The 19,554-nt window shown below is 37.6% G+C and overlaps 1 protein-coding gene across 10 annotated transcripts in view; it reads left to right on the top strand.

Annotated features, from left to right (window-relative positions):
* ACSL3 (acyl-CoA synthetase long chain family member 3) overlaps positions 1 to 19,554 on the top strand; it is a 52,178-nt gene that overhangs the window by 12,731 nt on the left and 19,893 nt on the right. For 6 of the 10 annotated variants that reach the window (XM_075507362.1, XM_075507357.1, XM_075507355.1 and 3 more), the window contains 3 exons: positions 2,991 to 3,094; positions 7,790 to 8,207; positions 14,102 to 14,279. In XM_075507362.1, the coding sequence (XP_075363477.1) occupies positions 7,857 to 8,207; positions 14,102 to 14,279 (529 nt within the window). In that variant the 5' untranslated portion in view covers positions 2,991 to 3,094; positions 7,790 to 7,856. Of the gene's footprint in view, positions 1 to 247; positions 335 to 2,990; positions 3,095 to 7,789; positions 8,208 to 14,101; positions 14,280 to 19,554 lie in introns of all 10 variants that reach the window. The other 4 variants (XM_075507359.1, XM_075507356.1, XM_075507361.1 and 1 more) reach the window with 2 other exon arrangements.

Below are 19,554 nucleotides of genomic sequence, written 5' to 3'. Positions count from 1 at the left end.
GCACTCCTGTGTTGGTACAATGGAGGGAAAGAGCTGGATTACATTTTGGAGATGAACAGTCTGTTTTTATTAGCAGCCCAGCGTTAAATCTGCTTGAGCCAAACTGAAGCCATACCCTCAGGCCTTGCGCTTCATGAGCAATCTTGGCTGCCTCAGCGGTCTGTTAAACACTTACCTTGGAAACTGGTTTCTTCCAGGTCATGATGTGTCTTTCCTAATGGTCTGTGTGCCCTCGTGTACTTTTCAGAAACACACTCGTGCACAGAAGCGCCTGAGTTGCCGTCAGGACTGAAGTTCAGTTGTGGATTTGCTTATGCTGAAGCCTCCCGGGGGGGTGAGTTGTGGGAGTGGAGTGTTTTAGGTGGCTCCGGGAATCCGCCTGCACGTGATCCTCAGCAGAGCAACTGGAAGCATTTAAAGGGCCCGAGTATTCACCCAGGGTTGTTTGAGAGGTGGGACACAGCTGGAGGCTCCAGGGTCGTCTGAGCAAGGTAGTTCAAAATTACCCTAGGTGTGCATGCAGAGAGTAGTTTGTCTCCCCACATCCAGAAAAATCTGTGTCCTTTTGAGAGAAAAGCTGTAATTGGTAATTTTGGTCTCGCACTATACCTGTGCAAGCTAATAGCAGTTCACAAGATGTGTAGTGTCGAGGAGGGCAAAGTCCACAAAGAGACAGATAGTTGGAGTGAGAAATCAAGGACTGGAGGTGATGTGGGAATTAAGTTCAGTCTCGGTCTGCCTGCTTGAAAAAGTTTTTCATGAAAACCTCTAGTTGAGTGTAGGTAAGGCTGTTACAGCCATGCAGTCCTGTTCTCCTAGACCTTTATTTAGCAAAGGCTTTTTAATAACCATAACAAACCCTCCATGGTCAGGTAGAGCTTTTGAGGAAGGTACCGCTGCTAGGTTTGTTTCCAGTGGGTGGTGGTAACCAAAGGGTTGGTGCACCGAGCATTTTTTTTCCTCGCTGTTGCAAGCAGATATCCTTTTGGACAGAGCTGTGGATCTGTTCCCGACTTGACTCAATAGAGGCAGTCCATTTTCACCAGGTCTGCCTGGTGAAGGGCTTTGTGCATGTTTGAGAGGCACGTGGAAGGTCTTCCTTGGTCTAGAAGTGATGCTGAGACCCAGGCACCAGCCTCGGGAATGGTGGCATGGAGGGGTGGAGAGGCTGGAAAATAAGCAAGCAGGGGACAAGGACAGTGTTTGTGCTTGCGTGGAAACCACTGGGCTTGGGAGAGAGGGGACCACCAGGATGGCTTGGAGGGAGCTGGGCCCTGGGGAGTGACACAGCTCCTGCGAGCAGTCCCGGGGCAGCGGCCCCCTGGGGATGCAGGAGGTGGTGTGGAAAGCAGCAGGGAGGGTGAGTTGGGGAGCTGAGGTCGGTCCTTGTGCTCACTCTGCAGTTGCTTCAAATTCAGGAAAAAGTGCTGAGCACCAACTCTTCTCTGGGGACCAAAGCATCATTTCTGCCATTTTCTAGGGCTTGCTGGGATTTCCGTCTTCTCCGTTTTAAGAAATGTGTGAAAACACTTCTACTGTAGCTGTGAGGAATATCTGTTTTCAAATATAACTATGCCATAAATCCATATTTCAAAACAGATCTTCCACTTAGATGGTTATACATTTAGGATTTTATCCTCAGTACTGTTCATTACCTCAGGCTCTACCTCGCTTCATAGTCAAGGGAGTTTCCTTGTGAAGCATAGGCTGTTGCTGTGTACATTTGGTTTTCTTTTCTACTTTTATATAGATGAGTACATGACTTCATAAATGAATAATAGTAATTTTTTTTTTGTAAAAGAAAAGCTCACTTGCTGAATGCTAGCAAAGAAATGTTTCCATTGGCAGCTCCAATAGCAAATTCCAGATGTAGTAAAAAACCTGTTTCCTTAGGGTTGTTAATGTTGCTTTTTAAGTCCAAATGTAAACTAGTAGAGGCTAATTTCTGAGACAGTAAAAATTCTATATTACGGGCTTTGTTCTATTGTCTTGAGTACTTGGATTGTTAGTTTTTATAATGAAGATATCAGGCAATACATGAAGATACTCAGTTATTTTGTCCAATAAAGCCTAACCCTGTAAATAACCTCTTTATCCTTTCTGTGAATGTTAACAAATCAGTTTCTTTTTGCAAGATTCGCTGGTAAGAGAAATCTAATGTGTGTTCCTGTGACTATAAGTTGTTGACGGAAATGTTTTTTTGCAACTGTATCTTGGAATCTCTGGGTTTGAGTTTGGTTTTGTTTAATTAGTATGTGTGAAATCATGGAAGTCAAGAAATGGGGCAATGAGCACCCTGGGTACTTTACTCAAGCAGCAAATAGTCAATCCACGGAAACTGTTTTCTGGAAAAGATTATCTGCGTAAGGACTGAATAGGTGTGTAAGTAATAATGTTTGAAGACAGGTAATAGGTATGAAATGTTCACATTTGCTGCATATTTTATATGTGAATTGCTGGCACAGGTTTTTTAAGTAAGATGACTTTCTGCAAAGAACAATAAATAAAACCTTGATGTATAGTAGAGCAAAGTCAATAAATGTAATGATCACTATTTTATGTAGTCTTTTTATAAAGCGTCCAGGAATATTCATACTCGGGCTGAAATGTAGTCTCTGCATAGATAGATATACAAGATAGGTACATTTTTTCCACCCCAAATGGTAGAACCAGTGTTACACTGAAAGACACTGGGGAGTTAGAGTTTGTCAGGGAGGGAAGTAGCAAGAGCTGCTGAATTTAACTAATGCTCTTCCAGCCACCTTGATTATACTGGACTTGAGTACGAACCATGACTATGTTGTGTGTTATGGTTGGCTTTAATTTCACTTAGATGTAGTGGGCCGATGTAGTGGGCCTAGACTCTCCGAGGTGATACAGTGCAGCATTAGATGAGCAAAAGGTTTTATTTATTTATTATAAAAGACAAGTGAAAGAATGGAGGATGTGTTTTATAATTGCCATATTTAATGGGGATTTTCCATTTTTAGATTTCACGCAGTTGCCTGTGACAGCTCCTGTTGAGTAAACTGAGACGGCAACATCTTGTATCAGCTGTTGTACCTGCACCTGCCATGATGAGAAGTTGCATAAGGTTTCTTTTTCTTGTTAATTCATGCTTTTGTTGTAGTGTAATTATTATAAGCAGGTCAATTAGTAAATGCATTCCTTTAAGGATTTTTTTTTTCCCTCATTTAACAAAAGTTTTCTTCTAAAACTAAAGGGTATAACAGTATTAGTATAAGTAGTATATCAGGCCAAATCACTGATTATGTATTAAGCAGGATCAGTTCTGAAAACAGCTGGTTTACTTCTCCAGACTCATGAATGAGTATGCTGGTTGCTTCTTCTTTTTGCTGTTGAAAAAAGTATATAACTTTTTACTTGTGGTCTTACCCTTTCCCATTTGGTGACTACTTAATGAAACAGAATTACATATAAACTGAACAGCTATTGTGTGTGTGCAGAAACATTCACTTGCACAGTTTTTCTATATGTTGTATTCTTGCATAAATTAGCAGCTCTTTCCTCCAGGATTTAATCTGCCAGTCTTCCCTGTATCACTAGTCAGGTTTTGAACACTGATTCCTCAAAAACGGCAACAGGATTACGTGAAACCAGAATGGATCCATGTTCTATAAGAACCTGAGTGTTTACAGCTAATCCACAGACAGAACCACTAAGTTCAAGATATTTTCACGTGTCATGTATTTTTATTTGTCAGTGATTAAGCAGGAGTTACCTAAGAACAAAATTCTGGTATTGTAAAGGCAGTGGACTTTCTTGCAGTGTCTGTCTAATACTTACTAAAACTGCTTAGGATCCTTTGTCCTCTGCTTTCCATTCCCTGCCCCAAAATGTTGGGTTTACTTACCCTCTTTTTATGGTCAAAAGCAGTCATATACTTTCAAAATTAACGAGGTGACCACAGATTGTATTTCAATGAAATCTTAAAGCCCCAGTATAGTATTTCACTAGATCTTTCAGAGGTGGTTTTTTTGTTTGGTGCTTTTTAAAGGCAGAACATTAGACAGCAAACAGTGCATCCCTTTCAAGCCTTTCAAATTTTATATCACCTTGAGAATTTCCCTAAAAAATTTTCATTTTCAGATTAGTTCTGCAAATTGCTTATTAATTATGTATTTTCGAGTTTTTAAAATACCATACATTAAAGGTTCAAAATAGCAATTGTTATAGAGAAAAATGCATATACAAACATTGTATCTTAATGAAAACAATCTTTTTCTTTTACAAAGTCATTAAAACAGGTTTTTTGGGGAGGTTAAATGACCTTTTATTAAAAAAACAAAACAAACAAAAATGTACTGTCATGTTCAGCTGCATTGGTTTTGCTTGCAGTAAAAGAAAAAGATAATTGTCCTACTGCTAGCACTCCAGTCTCAAGTTAGGGTTAAGTTTTGCTTCTACATTGTCATAAAAATTTTTTTTTTAATTGGATGCTTAGTGGTCCATTTAGGTGATTTCGATGTTCTTCTGCTGGGAATAGCAATGGTAAATCTGTTGGATGAAGGCATTTTAAACTGAAACAATGCATCTCGTTTGTTTACCTGGAATTTTTATTTTCAGCAACATAGCAAACAAATAAATGAAATGATGAGTTAAAATGCATCTTGTGTTCTTCAGTTATACAAGGAAAGAGGTGGAGCCTTTACGCTGCCACCAAGAAACTTCCTTTGTGTCGTGGCTCAGCTCTCTTTAGAACCATCACCCTACAAAGATATTGGAACTTATCCTTCTAATGAGAATACTAGAATATATTTTTCTTGCTTGTTCAGAAAGGGACTGCGCTTTTCCCGCTCCCAATTACAATGGTAATTACAATTGTAATTATGATTACAATTAGTTACAAGTATAGATGCTCTGTAAATATCACAGTCTGAAATCAATTGCCAAATTGTTAGAGACTGGCACAGGAGCACTCTCTCTTGCTAAAGTTTGCTATCTCCTGATTATAAGATTTTAAAGAAATTAAAATGAAGTCTTATTTGGCCTTTAAGGCAAGAAACTGCATTTGCAAAAGATACTTTTTTATCCTTAAAAAATTGCATTTTAAGTGAAAAAATACTTTTGTAAATGTTAATTTTTAAAAGAAACTGTTTGAAATAGATGACTTGTAGCAGCCTCACTTTACTGAAGGAGAAACTGAAATAATTAGCAATTTAGTCAGGGTAAAAGATGTACATCAGAATAGAGTTCTAGAGCTGGGCACTTAACTTTTCTGAACCAGGGTGACATTCCAAAATATTTCCCCTTAGTCTGTCCTGTTGGAATGTTCCTTAGACCCTTTCTTGCGATGCAGCCTTTATGAAATGGTGGGCATAGCACAATTTATGATTTGCAATTCAAAGCAAACATTTCCAGGTTTGAGGGTTATGTGCAAGTCTTCAGGTAAGCCTTAGAAGAGAGAGCTTGACTTGAGACCTTGGTGTGGTTATTTTAGAAATGGTGGAAAAGGTTCCTCTCTACTTCTGAGGTAGGATTAAAGCTGTTGGGATAACTGCAAAATCAAATGGGAAGCTGCTATTCTGGAGGGGCTCAGTGCCTCTCTAACCAAGGAAAGTTATGAAACCCAGAGAGAATATTTTTCAACAGGCTCAGTTGTTTGTCAGACAGGGAATTTCTTTAGAGAACCATTTTCCAAAAGGTATTAAATCAGTTGCCTTCATTTTTGCTTGTAACAGTGTTTGATTAAATTCTGTTTCTGCTTTGTAGGCACAGAGAAGTTCTCCAGCTTTATAAGGAGGGAAAAAAAAGTGTGTCCCCCCTGAATTGGGCCAAACAAAATTATAGTACAATGTATAACTTTTTGAAAAATGGGTAAACTTTTGTTGTGTGAACTCTGGATTCAGCTTTAAAACATCATGTTCTATGCTGCTGTCAACAACAGCATAATTTTTCTGGACTGCAGTAGCTTATTGGCTGGCATACGATTATTTCCATTAAGTATCCTTCAGTGACAGCCTAAGAACATAAGTCTCTTCAAACGATTACTGAATTTGCCCTTTAGCCTATTTAATTTTTTTTTTATTTGTCATAACTTTTTTGCCTTTGATCTGAAAATGAAAATATATACACTTCTCTCTCTTTGTTTTAAATTCCTTTCCCCCTCTGCTGCTTGATTCAGTAAGTCCCTACTAGGAAGAGCTCCTGTTCTTTATTTGAATACGTGTCTCTGGGTGCTTTGCAGAATAGACCCTGATGTTGCTTGGTTCCTTCAAACTGCTTGTAACGATGCAGTGTTAACGATGAGGTGACAGCAGCTTGTTAGAGAAGAAGTTGATGGTGAAATAGTTTTGCTTGGGGATTTAAGAAATTGTATGGTTTAGGGAAATATGGAATTAATCTTACCCTGCAAATGAAGGATACTGGATTGATCTGTTCCCAAAAGGACCTACAAATCTAAGATTCATGAAGCAAGGTTTCTTTCCATTACTACTGAAGGATCTTATGATTTAAACATTACTTTTTCAACTAAAATTTCTTTTCATTAGGCTTTTCAAAGAGTCAATGAATGTAAGACATCAGCAAAGAATAATATGGTATTGGCACTGTATCTTATGAATGAAAATCTACTTAATTTAGAAAGAATTATCAAAGTTGTGCATCTTGTGTACACATCATTATTAGTTGCTTGATTTATGGTATTGCTTTTAATACAGTTGTATCAATACATTTGAAGAGTTAAGTGAGTGAAGTGTATTTATAGTTCATTTTGCTTTTATGCACAAACCACTGATTTTTATAACTGGTGGCTCATTCACCGTTGCAGAAATTCATCTTCAGCCATTACGACAAGTATCTGTGTTGTCCATAATGATTTTAATATTTCTGTTGATTTTTTTAATCTTTTTAGATAGATGGCATAATTTCTTGCTTCCACCGTAGAATACATTAGAAAGTTTTACCATTGTGTTCTTTAGATATGATAAATGATGCTTTAGAAGAAGTCAAAGTGAATATCCTGGCAACATTAGAGACCCTGGATAAAGTTACACATCTCTTCATAGTGCTGTTGCTAGGATTTTGGGGATATTTCTAAGCCATTTTCCAGTATTTACCAAATATTAGTTAACTTATTGTCATATTTATTTATATGACAGGTGTGCCCATTGCATACTGGTACTGAGGCTGAAATCGTAGGACTGATGGAAAATCCCTAGGAATAAAAGAACCAGAAAAGTTCTATTGCATACAGGGCCTTCATGGAGGAAGGTTACAGTTTCCTTCTCTTACATAGGTGTCCCAGTCTGTGTATCATTTGGAAAGCATTTCAACAAACTTAGTGATCAGGGTTCCCACGTACAGAGTGGTGGCATTACTTGTGTTCTTAGGGCTTGTATGGAGGTTGATGATTTACAGTCAAAGGTCATAAAGATTGCTAGTGAAGATACGCATGTAAGTATTCTGATGTGGTTGGAGAGAATTTCTGAAATTGTATAATCATATAACATTTTCAGATAAATACATGCCATTCACATGTCATTTAATTAAAAACCCAGGTCCTGAATTCCGTAGGTTCTGTGTGTGTGTTCTGTAGTGTCCAAAGAAATAAAAATATCAGTAAGTACTGAAGTCTGTTAAATGGGAATGGAAGAATTTTTCCTCATGTATTGGTACCTTGTTTCGTTTGTGTTAGGGGTTAAGACTTTTAGCCTAATTTCTGCATAAAAAGACCTACTTTGATATGGATTGCAGTAATATATTTGAAAATAACCCCCTTGCCAACAGCTATAGAGTTTACCACTAAAATTTTCTTGTCTCTTTTCAGATCTTTTTGGATCCCTAATTGATCCATGTTTCCGAACTCGTCCTTGTAACCTTTGCAAGCAGCCAAAATGAAGTTGAAGCATAACATCAACCCCGTTCTTCTACAGTTTATAAACTTTATAATCTTGGTGTACTCCTTTGTAACGTACATTCCATGGTACATATTTTCAGGATCAAGGCAGGCTATAGCAAAAGCCAAGCAGGTTAAAGCTAAACCTGTGAATAACAAGCCTGGGGGCGCGTACAGATCTGTTAACAGTCTACATTGCTTAGCTTCAGTTTTATATCCTGGGTGTGATACACTCGACAAAGTTTTTAAATACGCTAAAACTAAATTTAAGGACAACAAACTCTTGGGAACACGTGAAATCCTAAAAGAGGAAGATGAAATCCAGCCATCAGGAAAAGTTTTTAAAAAGGTAAGTCTTTTTGCAATCTGCCTTCAAGAATTTTTTCAAAGTGTGTTTACTTTCTCTTGCAACACTTGTAGTCCAGTAAAGCAAATCAGGGGGGAAAAAATTTCTCTACTTAGATTAAGTAGTCGTGAAAAGAGTTAAATTATCTAATTCCTAACCTTTCATTACTCAGCATTTAAAACAAATCTGAACCTTCTTTTTGCATTCTTGAGTAGATATCCTTTTTTATGGTTTGAGCCAAAGAAAAAACACAAATGTGTTTTAGGTATTTGTTTTTAATATGAAGCTGGTGATGTAACTGGCTTTAAAGGAAAAAAAAGTCTCCTTTTGTGTTATTTTGAACTATAATCAGATATAGAAAAATCACTAGATGCCTATACTCAGATGTGCCTTTCCATTAAACTTAATTGTAACTTAAGGATTTACTGTTTTGCCCTGTGAATTCAGGGTTTAACTGAAATTTTTGTTTGGAAAAGGATTGCACAGACTTCACTTGGAAGAGTCTTTTTTTTTCTTTTTTCCTTCTCTCTCTTTCAGGCTCCTTTGAGGTGAACTACTTCTCTGCTAATCTGTAATCATGGTGTGTGTGTGAGATGTAATTTCAATATAAACCTGTGTTGTTTCAAGGGACTGACTTTTTATAGTCTTTTAAGTTCAGGCTTGTATTGTCAGTTGCTGCTTTGTGTTTGTTCAGAGGCATTTAAAAATGCGGTTTTGCCTGAAGAAGCAAGTCAAGATAACATTAACAGGGTACATGTATATATGTGGATATGTGTTAAAAGTCTGCAGTTCTGTATTAAAGTTGTTAATTACACGCTATAAAGACAATTTTTAGTTAAGGTTAATTTTCCTGCAGAAGAAAAATTTATCTCTTCATATAATAAAGGGTTCCTTAAATACTGCTAGCTTTAATTCTGATATAGGAATATAATGTCTAAAGCAGAATTTGGTTAATATCGCAATACATGGCAAAGTTTAGTTCTGTTAAAGTCTTTATAGAAACTTTAATTGTTAGTGGAACTTCCTCCCAGCTATGGAGTTAATTTTTCAGTATGAAGGAAATGCTAGGAGAAATGGGTACGAATAATCTTTCTTGATGCACGTTTTCCTGCCTCATTGCCCTATAAAGAAACAGAAAGTTCATGTTGTACGAAGTGGGCTTCTGAGCACAAATCAGAATTTTGGCTGCTCATGATCTCTGCTCTGTATTTTAAACATACTTAGTAATGTAAGGCTTAAGAACTTAGGAGTTTTAGCCTTTTCCATTATGCAAGCAAAGTGTTCTGAATATTGGAAAGCTGAAGAATGTTGGTGTTGACCTACTTTGAATTACTTGTTTCTAAGTATTTAGACTTAGAAATTACCTAAGTTAGGTAATTTTGTCTAAGCTTGACACAACAGTTCATTATGGTTGATTGCCATACTTGCCCTTGTGATATTTTGTTCCAGGTTGCGGCATTATCACATAAATCTACTTCTAAACTGTTTTTTTCATCGAGGAATACAGTGTTTCTTAATACCTCATAACATGTTTTAGCAAGTGAAGAAAATAGGAAAATTTCACAAGATACTTTGTTGATTCTAAATATCAGGGTTCTTTTCCTTTGATTTTTGTCTTTCATAACATGCATCTTTTTATTGCCTGGTTCCCTTTAGTAAAGGCAACTTGTTGAGGTTTATTTGGTGCAACTTTTCGAAAAGGTGCATGACAATTTTAATTCTCACATATAATGCATATAATTTCTATACCTTACAGGAGTTGCAAAACTTGTTAATTATTTTTTCCCTTTCAGAAATTGAACACAGTGATGGGAATCACTGCATTTTTCTGAGGTCATCTGCAAGTCAGGGGCAGATCTGATCGTAGACCATGGGTCTGTGTACTGAATTGCATTACCTGTTAGAAGATGTGTGTCTGTGCAAATTGCAATGGGCTAGATTAGCCTAATTAATGATTCATTAATGGGGTAAATATATATCTCAAAGTAAAATATTAAGCTTCTGATTCTTAGGAGAACTAAGCATGCTCACTCTTCTAGCTAAAATTATTTAAAGCTAGATGTTTAACATCTTTAAGATCAGATACTACATTAATTTATTCCGAGAACAATGATATCCCAGATGATCTGTAATTTCTTGATTTTTTTATGATGTTATATTGTTCAAAAGATTGATTTATTCCTGTGTAGTTGCCAAAGTAGCAGAAATTCATGGATGTTAATAAAATACAAATACTTGCTTCTGCTCACTTTGTTGTATTTTATAATATTTCATATGCAGTTAGTTTTTCTGTTGCCTTCTGTAGTGTCCTTTAATACATGGATTGGAGAGCATACCTAATACTAATTTCATCAAATATGTGTTTAAATCAGGATAAAATAATGTTGAAAATACTTCAGAGATTAAGATGTAATTAATTGGAAAAATAAATTGATTTAAGCAGAGCTTAAATTTTATGATGCCCAAAAGATAAACTTTATTCTGCTGTTGATTATTTTATGTCATCTTAGTTATAGGTTATACTGTCATGTGCTTGCTTTTATATATGTTGGTATGTGGATTTTGCTTTGTGTGTGTTCTTTTGTTGTTTTTTGGGGGTGGGGGGTGGTGTTTGGTTGGTTGGTTTGGAGGTTGTTGGTTTGTTTTGTTCTGTTTTAAAAAGGGTTTGTAACCAAGAACAGAATTAATGGAAACATAATAAATAAGACAGTGGGGAAAAGTAAACACGATTTTGGTAGGGGAAGGTGATGGATGCATCTAAAGCCTGTGAGACTTACGTGAAACAGGAAGCACATGGGCAAGCACTTGGGAATTCAGAACGTTACTCATTATAGCTGATACTGAAACTTATTGTGAAGTTGCAGGAAGGTTCTTGCCATGCCAACTCATTGAGCAGTAAAAGAGTAGCTTATGATGATGAAAAACATAGGGTGCTACATAAATAATATTTTAGGGTGGGGTTGAACTTTTTTCAGAAGTGTTCGGCTGCAATCCATGTTTTCATGTGAAAAAGGCTAAAAATGGGCATTTCAAGTAACCTCCTTTGTATTATTTTTAATATACTTTCAACAAGGAAACGTATTTAAGTTGTGATCACTGGTTTCCATATTGTAGTCAAGGTTCTTCAAGCCTTATAAGCTACTTTTAGGAAGACCTTGAAAGGTAACTGAGGTCGGGTGGTTTAATGACTCTCAAAAAATCTGCAGGCACGTGTAGAATATTTTGACACCTTCACACTAAAAATTTGAATGTGGTTGCCCGAAAATCCAGATTAAAGAAATGTTCACTGTGCAGCAAGTATTTAGTCTCTCTACTTTGCTGGATTTCCAAATATTAATATACTACTGATATTTAATAATATTTTCCAATGCACTAAATAAATATTTTTAATAACTTGCACTTTAAGTATGTTTAAAAGCTGGTGCACTAGAGGGCAGTATTTTTCTATTTAATGTAGTATTTCAAAGTAAACATTCAGAGGTGCTGTCTCTTCTGATTTAGTGTTTGGTTTTATGTGTCAGTTTAATCAATTATCAATAATCTTGACTTCTTGGGTCCTTTTCCTACAAACTCTTGGACAGTTACTTTCTTTACATGTGTAAGTAACTATCTAGCAGAAATAAATTCTGAAAGTTGTAAAATTAAACATGTCTGAACGTTTAAAAGATGATGGCATGTAACATCAGTCTTAACAGCTGTTTACAGTAGAAACTGTACATTGGAAAATATTAGCGAAAGCTACTGAGAGAAGGGCCAAGAAGGGAAGGTGGATTTGGAGACATACTCAAACATAAGGAAGGATGAGAGAAACCATAACCTACTCTGTGTCCTGAAAAAGAAGCATATAGGGAAGTGCAGAAGAAAGGGACATACGGACAGAGACAGTATATTAATATGTCATAAGCGTATGTCATAAGCTTATGTCATAAGCTTGTCAAGAATTTCCAAGTTTGCCAAAAATACTGCATTTGGGGGAAAAATGTCCCAAATTGGAATTAAAATTCCAAATTACTGAAACTTGGATGGACAGGAAGAGGTGCAATATTTTCTTTGGAAGGAGTAAAAGTTTTCTATACCAGAAATATCTTGGTGTGTCGAAACAGAAAGGAACTCCCAGGTCTTTCTCCTTGGGGGGCCATACCTTTGGGCACAGGTAGCGTGTGAGCCCTCTGCCCCGCAGTGCTGTCGCTGTGGTCAGCCAGCAATTCTGCTGTGATTCTCTCACCAGGTACAGCAGAGAAATTCAGTGTGATCTTTCTTCTCCAGTAAGGTTTTTGGCTCTATAACAGCCTATTTGCCAATGAAGCTGAGTTTCTGTAAATATAACAGGAAAACCTGAGCAGATATTTGTGTGAGAAATGTTTATTTTTCTGGTGAAATTGCTAAGTATTGCTATTGTTGGCAAGTATTGTTTTTTGGTTTTGTTAAATGATATTTTCCCATGAAAACATTTGTGAAATTTCCAAGCAGCTGCACATATACCTGTCCTGAGTTAAGAAGGGTTTCTCCTGCTGAACAAGTAGATTAATGAGCAACATGCAGCAAGGCTGTAGTAGGTACAACTCAGTTATCCAGTAGTAAACTTCAGCAGTTTGAAAAAGTGTTTTGATAAAAGAAATCTATTAGACTTTATTTTTCTATTAGAGTTTGAGAGAGATGTTCAAATTAATTTTATTAAGGAAGTGGATGTGGAAATACAGACTCATTAGAAATGTAGTCACATGCCAAAAAGTTTTTAGATTTTACAGCCCACAAGTTTGAAATTTAGTTAAAGGTGATAAATAAAATCTGAAAAACAGAATGGAGGGAGGAGGCAGAAGTTTGCTTTTCTAGCTTTTTTTTTTAATTGTTTGCTAACATTTATTACTAATGCTGTGTAGCCAAAGGAAATGTCCGAAATACTTGACTAATAAAAATTAGTTTTCAAAATTGTCAAGGTGCTTGTATAACTAGACAGGTAAGGTATAAGAATTTGAGTCTGGCTTTTCAGTGCAAAACATCTTCTTTGTACTATATCTGTATATGAAAATTTCTAGGATATCATCAAAGAAATAACCTATCACTTGGTGAGAAAATAGTACTGTAAGGTGCAAGTGCACACGTAGAAATCTATGACAGATAGTGAACTGTAAATTCAGATCCAATTTTCTGTGCACCAGCTTTCCTATATAGAAGAAAAGTGAGATTGCTTAACTTTTTCCACATGACTTTTCAGTACTGAGATTTGCCAGTAATGTCCAGTCCAGTCTTCTGTCCCACTTTTGTTTAGCAGTAAAAAAGGGCAAAAAGATTACTCATCTTCCCCCGACATTTGTTTCGGAGCAAAGGGAGAGGGATTTCACAATTTCTGACCCATTGTTATACTGCTTTCTTGATTCCGGTTTCCCTGTTTGGTGGGTGTGGGGTTTTTTTTGTTTTTTTGTTTTTGTTTTTTTAAGAACAAACACCTGAGTATCATATTTGTGTAGGAGAATCGTAGCCCAAATATCCAAGAAAGCAAATATAGAGTATGTATTGTACTAGCTAGTGCTTGTCGCCCTTTATTTAAAATAAAACAAACCTTTGAAAAAAAAATCTAAAAGCATATGGGTCAGATAACCATGGCCTTTTGGAGGTCTTCTGGAGCTACGAAATACGGTGGGAATCGTTTGCTTTCCTAATGCGAAAACAGAAACTGAGGTGATTACATGCGTGGAGATATTGCAGTATTTGTGTTGGAACATCCACAGTCCCTGTAGTTTTTGGCAAGAATATTATTCGTTATCTTGAATAAACTGCTTTTAGAATTTAAGCAACTTTTACTTCAGACATCTGTGGTTTCTTCACGTGGATAAAGATGTAGTAGGACACGTGTTAAGGATTTTCATTTTATAAATTGAATTTATTATTCTTATTAGGTCATCCTTGGCAAGTACACCTGGCTTTCATATGAAGATGTATACATTAAAGCTGTTAATTTTGGAAACGGCTTAGCAGTACTGGGTCAGCAACCAAAGACTAACATTGCTATCTTTTGTGAGACTAGAGCTGAGTGGATGATTGCAGCACAGGCCTGCTTTATGTGCAACTACCAACGTAAGTATGCATCTTTCCTAAATATTCATGTCTTTTGATCTTACACCACAATCTGAAAACAACCCTTTTTCTTACTTCACTTTATGCACTAAGAAAACTTTATATAAAGTTTATACGGAGTGTTTAAAACTACAAATAAAAAATACTGCATAAGGCAGAGACTGTGCACTTTGTAGTGTTTTGCCTTACTGAATGGAGAAATGTGTATCTGTTTGCAGCTGGAGTATGGTTTTGGTAAGTATATCTTGTTCAATGAATTTGTGAGAGGTTTATTTTCTTTTAATCTCAAATCAGTACAGATTCCCAAGTTTCTAAAAAGCAACAAACAAAAATCACAAATTAATTCATTGACTCAGTTTCAGGAATTGATGTGAAACCTTCATCTGTGCCTGTAAGTTTTGTTTTAACTGGAAATTTTGTCAACTGTTCAATTTTGATTTTGGTTAGAGTTTATTGTATTGTTATCTCTAAAAAGTGAAAATGAATGAGTAAGTCCTGAACTTATTTTGGACAGCTCTTTCGAATTAAAAAGTTGCTTAGTAACTCCTTTACCAAACTGTAAGTCATTCCTTAACTCAAATCTTAGGCTGAGCCTGATATAGTTGTTATATTTTTATATTTTTCTTTCTTTTCTCTGCCTCTTGACTTTCTCATAGTCCATTGCATGTCATTTAATACATCCTAATTTAACCTGAATGCTGATTTGAGACTATGCTCAAGGACAAGCTTGAGTCCTAGTTATTACTTCAGAAACCTTAAGACTGTGTTTAGTTTTGGTGAGCTATTTAAAGTCAGTCTCACTCTCATTCATAGTATCCGATTTAATCATACACTAACTGGATCCTTAGCCCTGGCAGTGGACTGAGACTAGGTTCTCTGACCTGGACGATACTCCTCATTTTCTCATGGAGTGACCATAAGAGAAGTGTATTTTGGCCTCTTCTGTCCGATGACAGTCTTAGTCCCATTCTGTAACTTCTAGTTACTTATCCTTTAGTCTTCTCCTATTTTATTGTGGAGACCACTAACTGCGTTGGGGCGGAGCTGAGTCTGCTCAAGGAGGAGAAGATGCTTTCTTGGCAGGATGTGTACACTGGGCAGTTGCACACTGTGTTGGAGGTGCCTTTGAGGAGTGGCAGAATAGGACGGACTGGCTGGAGGTGTCCTTGCATAGCTTCACGTCACAGCGCAGGGCAGAGACAAATACAAAGCCAAGTTTGTTCCCTTTTCACTCAAGTCATGTAGAGGGTCACAACTGTGTCCAAGGTACATCTCTGCCATGGTGGAAAGCCTGCTGTATACCCTAACCTACTCTGAGCCTAGGCACAAGGATATGTGTAGCAACTCTAGGCCTGTTTTTCTTTCTGAGAAACCTATTGAGTGCTGATCTCAACTTGGTATAGGAATTGTTTTCAAATGTCTGTTTCATCATCACTCCTTAATATGTCATTCACCTGACTGTAAGCCCAGCCTGGCTGGGTTCTGTGGTGTTCTCCAGGGGGACATTTCTCATTTACCCATAGGGTACTCTGGAAGCTGCTGTTCCTCACAGGCTTTGGGCTCTTCTCTCCCATGTCACGTTTACACTCCTTCAATAAGAGATAAGCTGTAAAAGCTAGATGGGCAGAAATTCCTGATTTACTACTTGCCTACACTAAAGATGTATATCAATTGGACTCTTTTCGGATTTTGGAAGCAAGCCTAACACGAAAATTGTATCTTAAATGATCCCTCTCTTCTCTAAGCACAAGTCTGTTTCAGTTTGAGAAGCCATATGTTCATGAGTATATAGCTGTTTTCATTTAAATAAGTCTTTACTGCAGGTCTGTGTGGTTATTTTGTGTATACCCTTATGCTGTATTATTCCCTCAGTTTTAAGGGTGGAGTTGGTTAGAAGATGTACTGCCCTAGCCCATACCATTTCAAAATCGGCCTGTTTGCCTTGTATGGTGGCTGGCTCTGTGGACAAGAAGAGAGTGGATGTTGTATACTGTGACTTTAGTGAGGCCTTTGACGTGGTCTCCTGTCATATCTGTACATCCAAACTATTTAGATAGAGACTGGATAAGTAGTTGGTAAGATGGATGGAAAATTCATTGGTCCGTTGGCTGAAAGGATTGTGATCAGCAGGACCAAGTTAGCTGCCAGTCCTCGGGGATTGATACTGAGTCCAGTACTGTTTAATGTCTTTACTGAAGATCTGGATGATGAGACGGAGTGTAAAGACAGCAGGTCACAGCCTGTAGCAAGTTGGCAGGAGCAGCCAGTACACTGGAGGGCAGGGCTGATGCTCAAAAGGTCCTGTCAGCTGGAAAAGTGGGCTGTTGGGAACCTCATGGAGTTCAATGAAGGCAGTTACAAATTCCTGTGTGTGCTGAAATAACCTCATGCACCAGTATAGGCTGGGGGACAACTGGATAGAGAGCAGCTTTGCAGAAAAGGATCTGGGGGTCCTGGTGGATAGTGAGTCAACCATGAGCACACAGTGCCTTCTTGCAGTGAAGGCCAATGGCATCCTGGGTGATAGTAACATAAGCGTAGCAGGTAGGTCCAGGGAAGTGGTCCTTCTCCTGCATTTGGACACTGGTGAGACCACATCTAGAGTACTGTGTCCAGTTTTGGGCTTCTCAGTAGAAAAAAAGACCTTGACTTACTGGAGTGAGTCCAGTGGAGGGCTGCCAAGATGCTGAAGGAGTTGGAGAACATGACATACGAGAAGAGGCTGATAGAGCGGGATCTGTTCAGCATTAAGATGAGTGAGTTGAGATCTTAACTGCTATCTAAGTGGCTGAATTACCATCCCTGGAGGTATTTAAAAGATGTGTAGATGTGGTGCTTAAGGACATGGTTTAGAGGTGGACTTGGCAGTGCTAGGTTAACGGTGGGACTTGATGATCTGAAAGGTCTTTTCCAACCTAAATGATTCTATGATTCTAAAACTATCTAATGGGAGTGTACAGACAGAATGAAGCCAGACTCTGCTCAAAGGTGTGTTTTGATAAGACTGGAGGCAACAGGCAGAAGTTGAAACACAGGAAAATGTGATGAGCTATTAGGACAAATGTCTTCATTGTGAGGATAGTTAAATACCAGAACAGGAGCCTAGAATGGGTGTGAAATCTCCATCTTTGGACATACTTAAAACCAGACTGGCCACGGCCTTGAGCACTCTGCTCAAGGAACTGTTTAGTGCAGGTGATCTTCCCAGGTACCTTCCAACCTAAATTCAGTGATCTTTTTGGTCCTTTCTTCAGTGAGTGACTGCTGCTAACTTGCCTGCTGGAGCAGAGATCTGCACAGGCTGTTCTCGGATGAGATGCCTCTGCTGCTTTTAAACTACATGTCTCATAATACATGGTGTCTGTTCCCTTTTGTCGCTTTTGGGATCTGCTAGATTCCTAGTGAACTATCCTGGGAATAAAATGCAAAGGCTTGTATCAATTATTTTTTCTTTGGAAGTGAAGTACACTTCCAATCCTAGGAAGATTTCATAATTTGAGGGGGGGGAAAAAAAAAAATCTGAGATAGTGGATGGATGTCGTGTGTAGAATGGTATGCATGTGTTTTTTGGTTTTGTTGGATTAATGTTTTAAATTCCCTTACTGAGACGTGCTTCGGCACACTGTCTGACGTGGTATTTAGCATCTAAGCTGTATGTCATCTTACATGAACTTGGCTGACTTGTGTGTTGGCAGATGATGATATTATCATGCAGTATTCCCGTAGTCAGTTTGCTGAATGAATTATAACATTCAGATGATGCTGAAGTAGTGTGGCAAGATACTGCTAAATGACTTATATTAGCATTTTTTAGTTTACAGGTTTCACAAGAGCTAACTGCTGTGGTAGCGTTGTGACAATCTTTCCGAATGTGTAATGTATTAAATCTGATGGTACGTGCCCAGAACCGATGCCAGGAGAGCAGGCAGGTTCATCTGCTTCATACCTGGTGTTGGAGAGAATGCCTTTTGTACTACAGAATTAAAATGAGGAAAGTAATTTTTACGTTATGGATTACTCGCACAAACAAGTGGTTTTATGATTAGAAATACTTGCTTAATTGTTTGAAGCTATCTAAGTCTTGTATTGGCAGGAGGTAGAGTGGGATTGCTAGTTCAAAAATGGAAAAAAAAGTACTAACATGAAAACAGATTTTCTTCCAAAGTCTCCTCTTCATCTGTGTGAAGAGCTCTTCACCAGTGTGGGCAGATAAAACACCTGAGTGTATAACCAAATAATGAAATAAATAGGGAAGGTTATGTTTCATTTTTCAGTCATGCCTTCCTGAAGCTTGAGCAGAAGTGGTTTTGTTAGAATTGATTTGGCTGAAGCCTTTGAGGGTATACTTTGCTTTTTATTTTTTATGTATTATGGATGCCGAAATACTTGGTTTAACATTTTAGTTACATTGAAATAGATGGAAAAAGTTCTATTTGGTTCTTTAGGGCAAGGCTTTGTTCTTGTATGTTAGCTGGCAAATTTAGTGGTGTTGAGATTTTTCTTGTTGTCAGACTTTAGAGCAGTATTGCTAGCAGAAGTCCAGATATCAAGGACTCACTTGTACTGTTGCATGTGCAAAGATGAACACAAAAGATAATCCCTTCTCAGTATGTCTTCAAGAGAGGAAGGAGAGAAAAAAAATTACTAAACTTTCAGATTTGCCTGAAAAAGTTTTAGGTGCCATTGTGGAGAAGTGAGAATTTCATCGATCAGAGTCATTGCTCAGTTTTTTTCTCTCCATGACATCAGTACACCATCATATAAATGGTATCTCTCTCTTTCTCTTTGGCTCTGTCATATAGCTCTAAGTTGTCCTTGATGTACTTGTTTGTAAATGAGTAATTAACTACATAAACGGTTATTTCGGAGATTATACTTTTCTTTCCGGGCGGTGTGTCGTCTTGGTTGTGCTTGTTGGCTCGGGGAATCTGAATCTCTGCTAGATGTTTATATAACAGGGGTCACTGCAGTAAGTAGAGAGAGCTCGTGGGAACTAGTAGAGGCACTCTTCTGGACTTTGCTCCCACCAAATTAAAGAAAACACAGTGCATGTGCATTTGCCCTGCAACAGTTCTGAACTATGATGGACTGTTTTAACAAGGAAAAAATAAGTAGAGGCCAACTATTTACTTTTCTGTGCAAGAAAACTGCTTTTGAGTTCTTCCTTAGTATGCTGCACTGGGTTAGTAACTCCCTGGATTTCAAATCTTAGAATACAATAGGGTTTGATTTTACTTTATTTTTAATTTTTGCTGCAGTGAACGCAGTATAGTTA

The sequence above is a fragment of the Mycteria americana genome, chromosome 7, assembly GCF_035582795.1.
Source record: "Mycteria americana isolate JAX WOST 10 ecotype Jacksonville Zoo and Gardens chromosome 7, USCA_MyAme_1.0, whole genome shotgun sequence".
NCBI lineage: Eukaryota > Metazoa > Chordata > Aves > Ciconiiformes > Ciconiidae > Mycteria > Mycteria americana.
The sequence above is the reverse complement of the archived record's forward strand: the minus strand, read 5'-3'. Positions and strand labels throughout refer to the sequence as shown.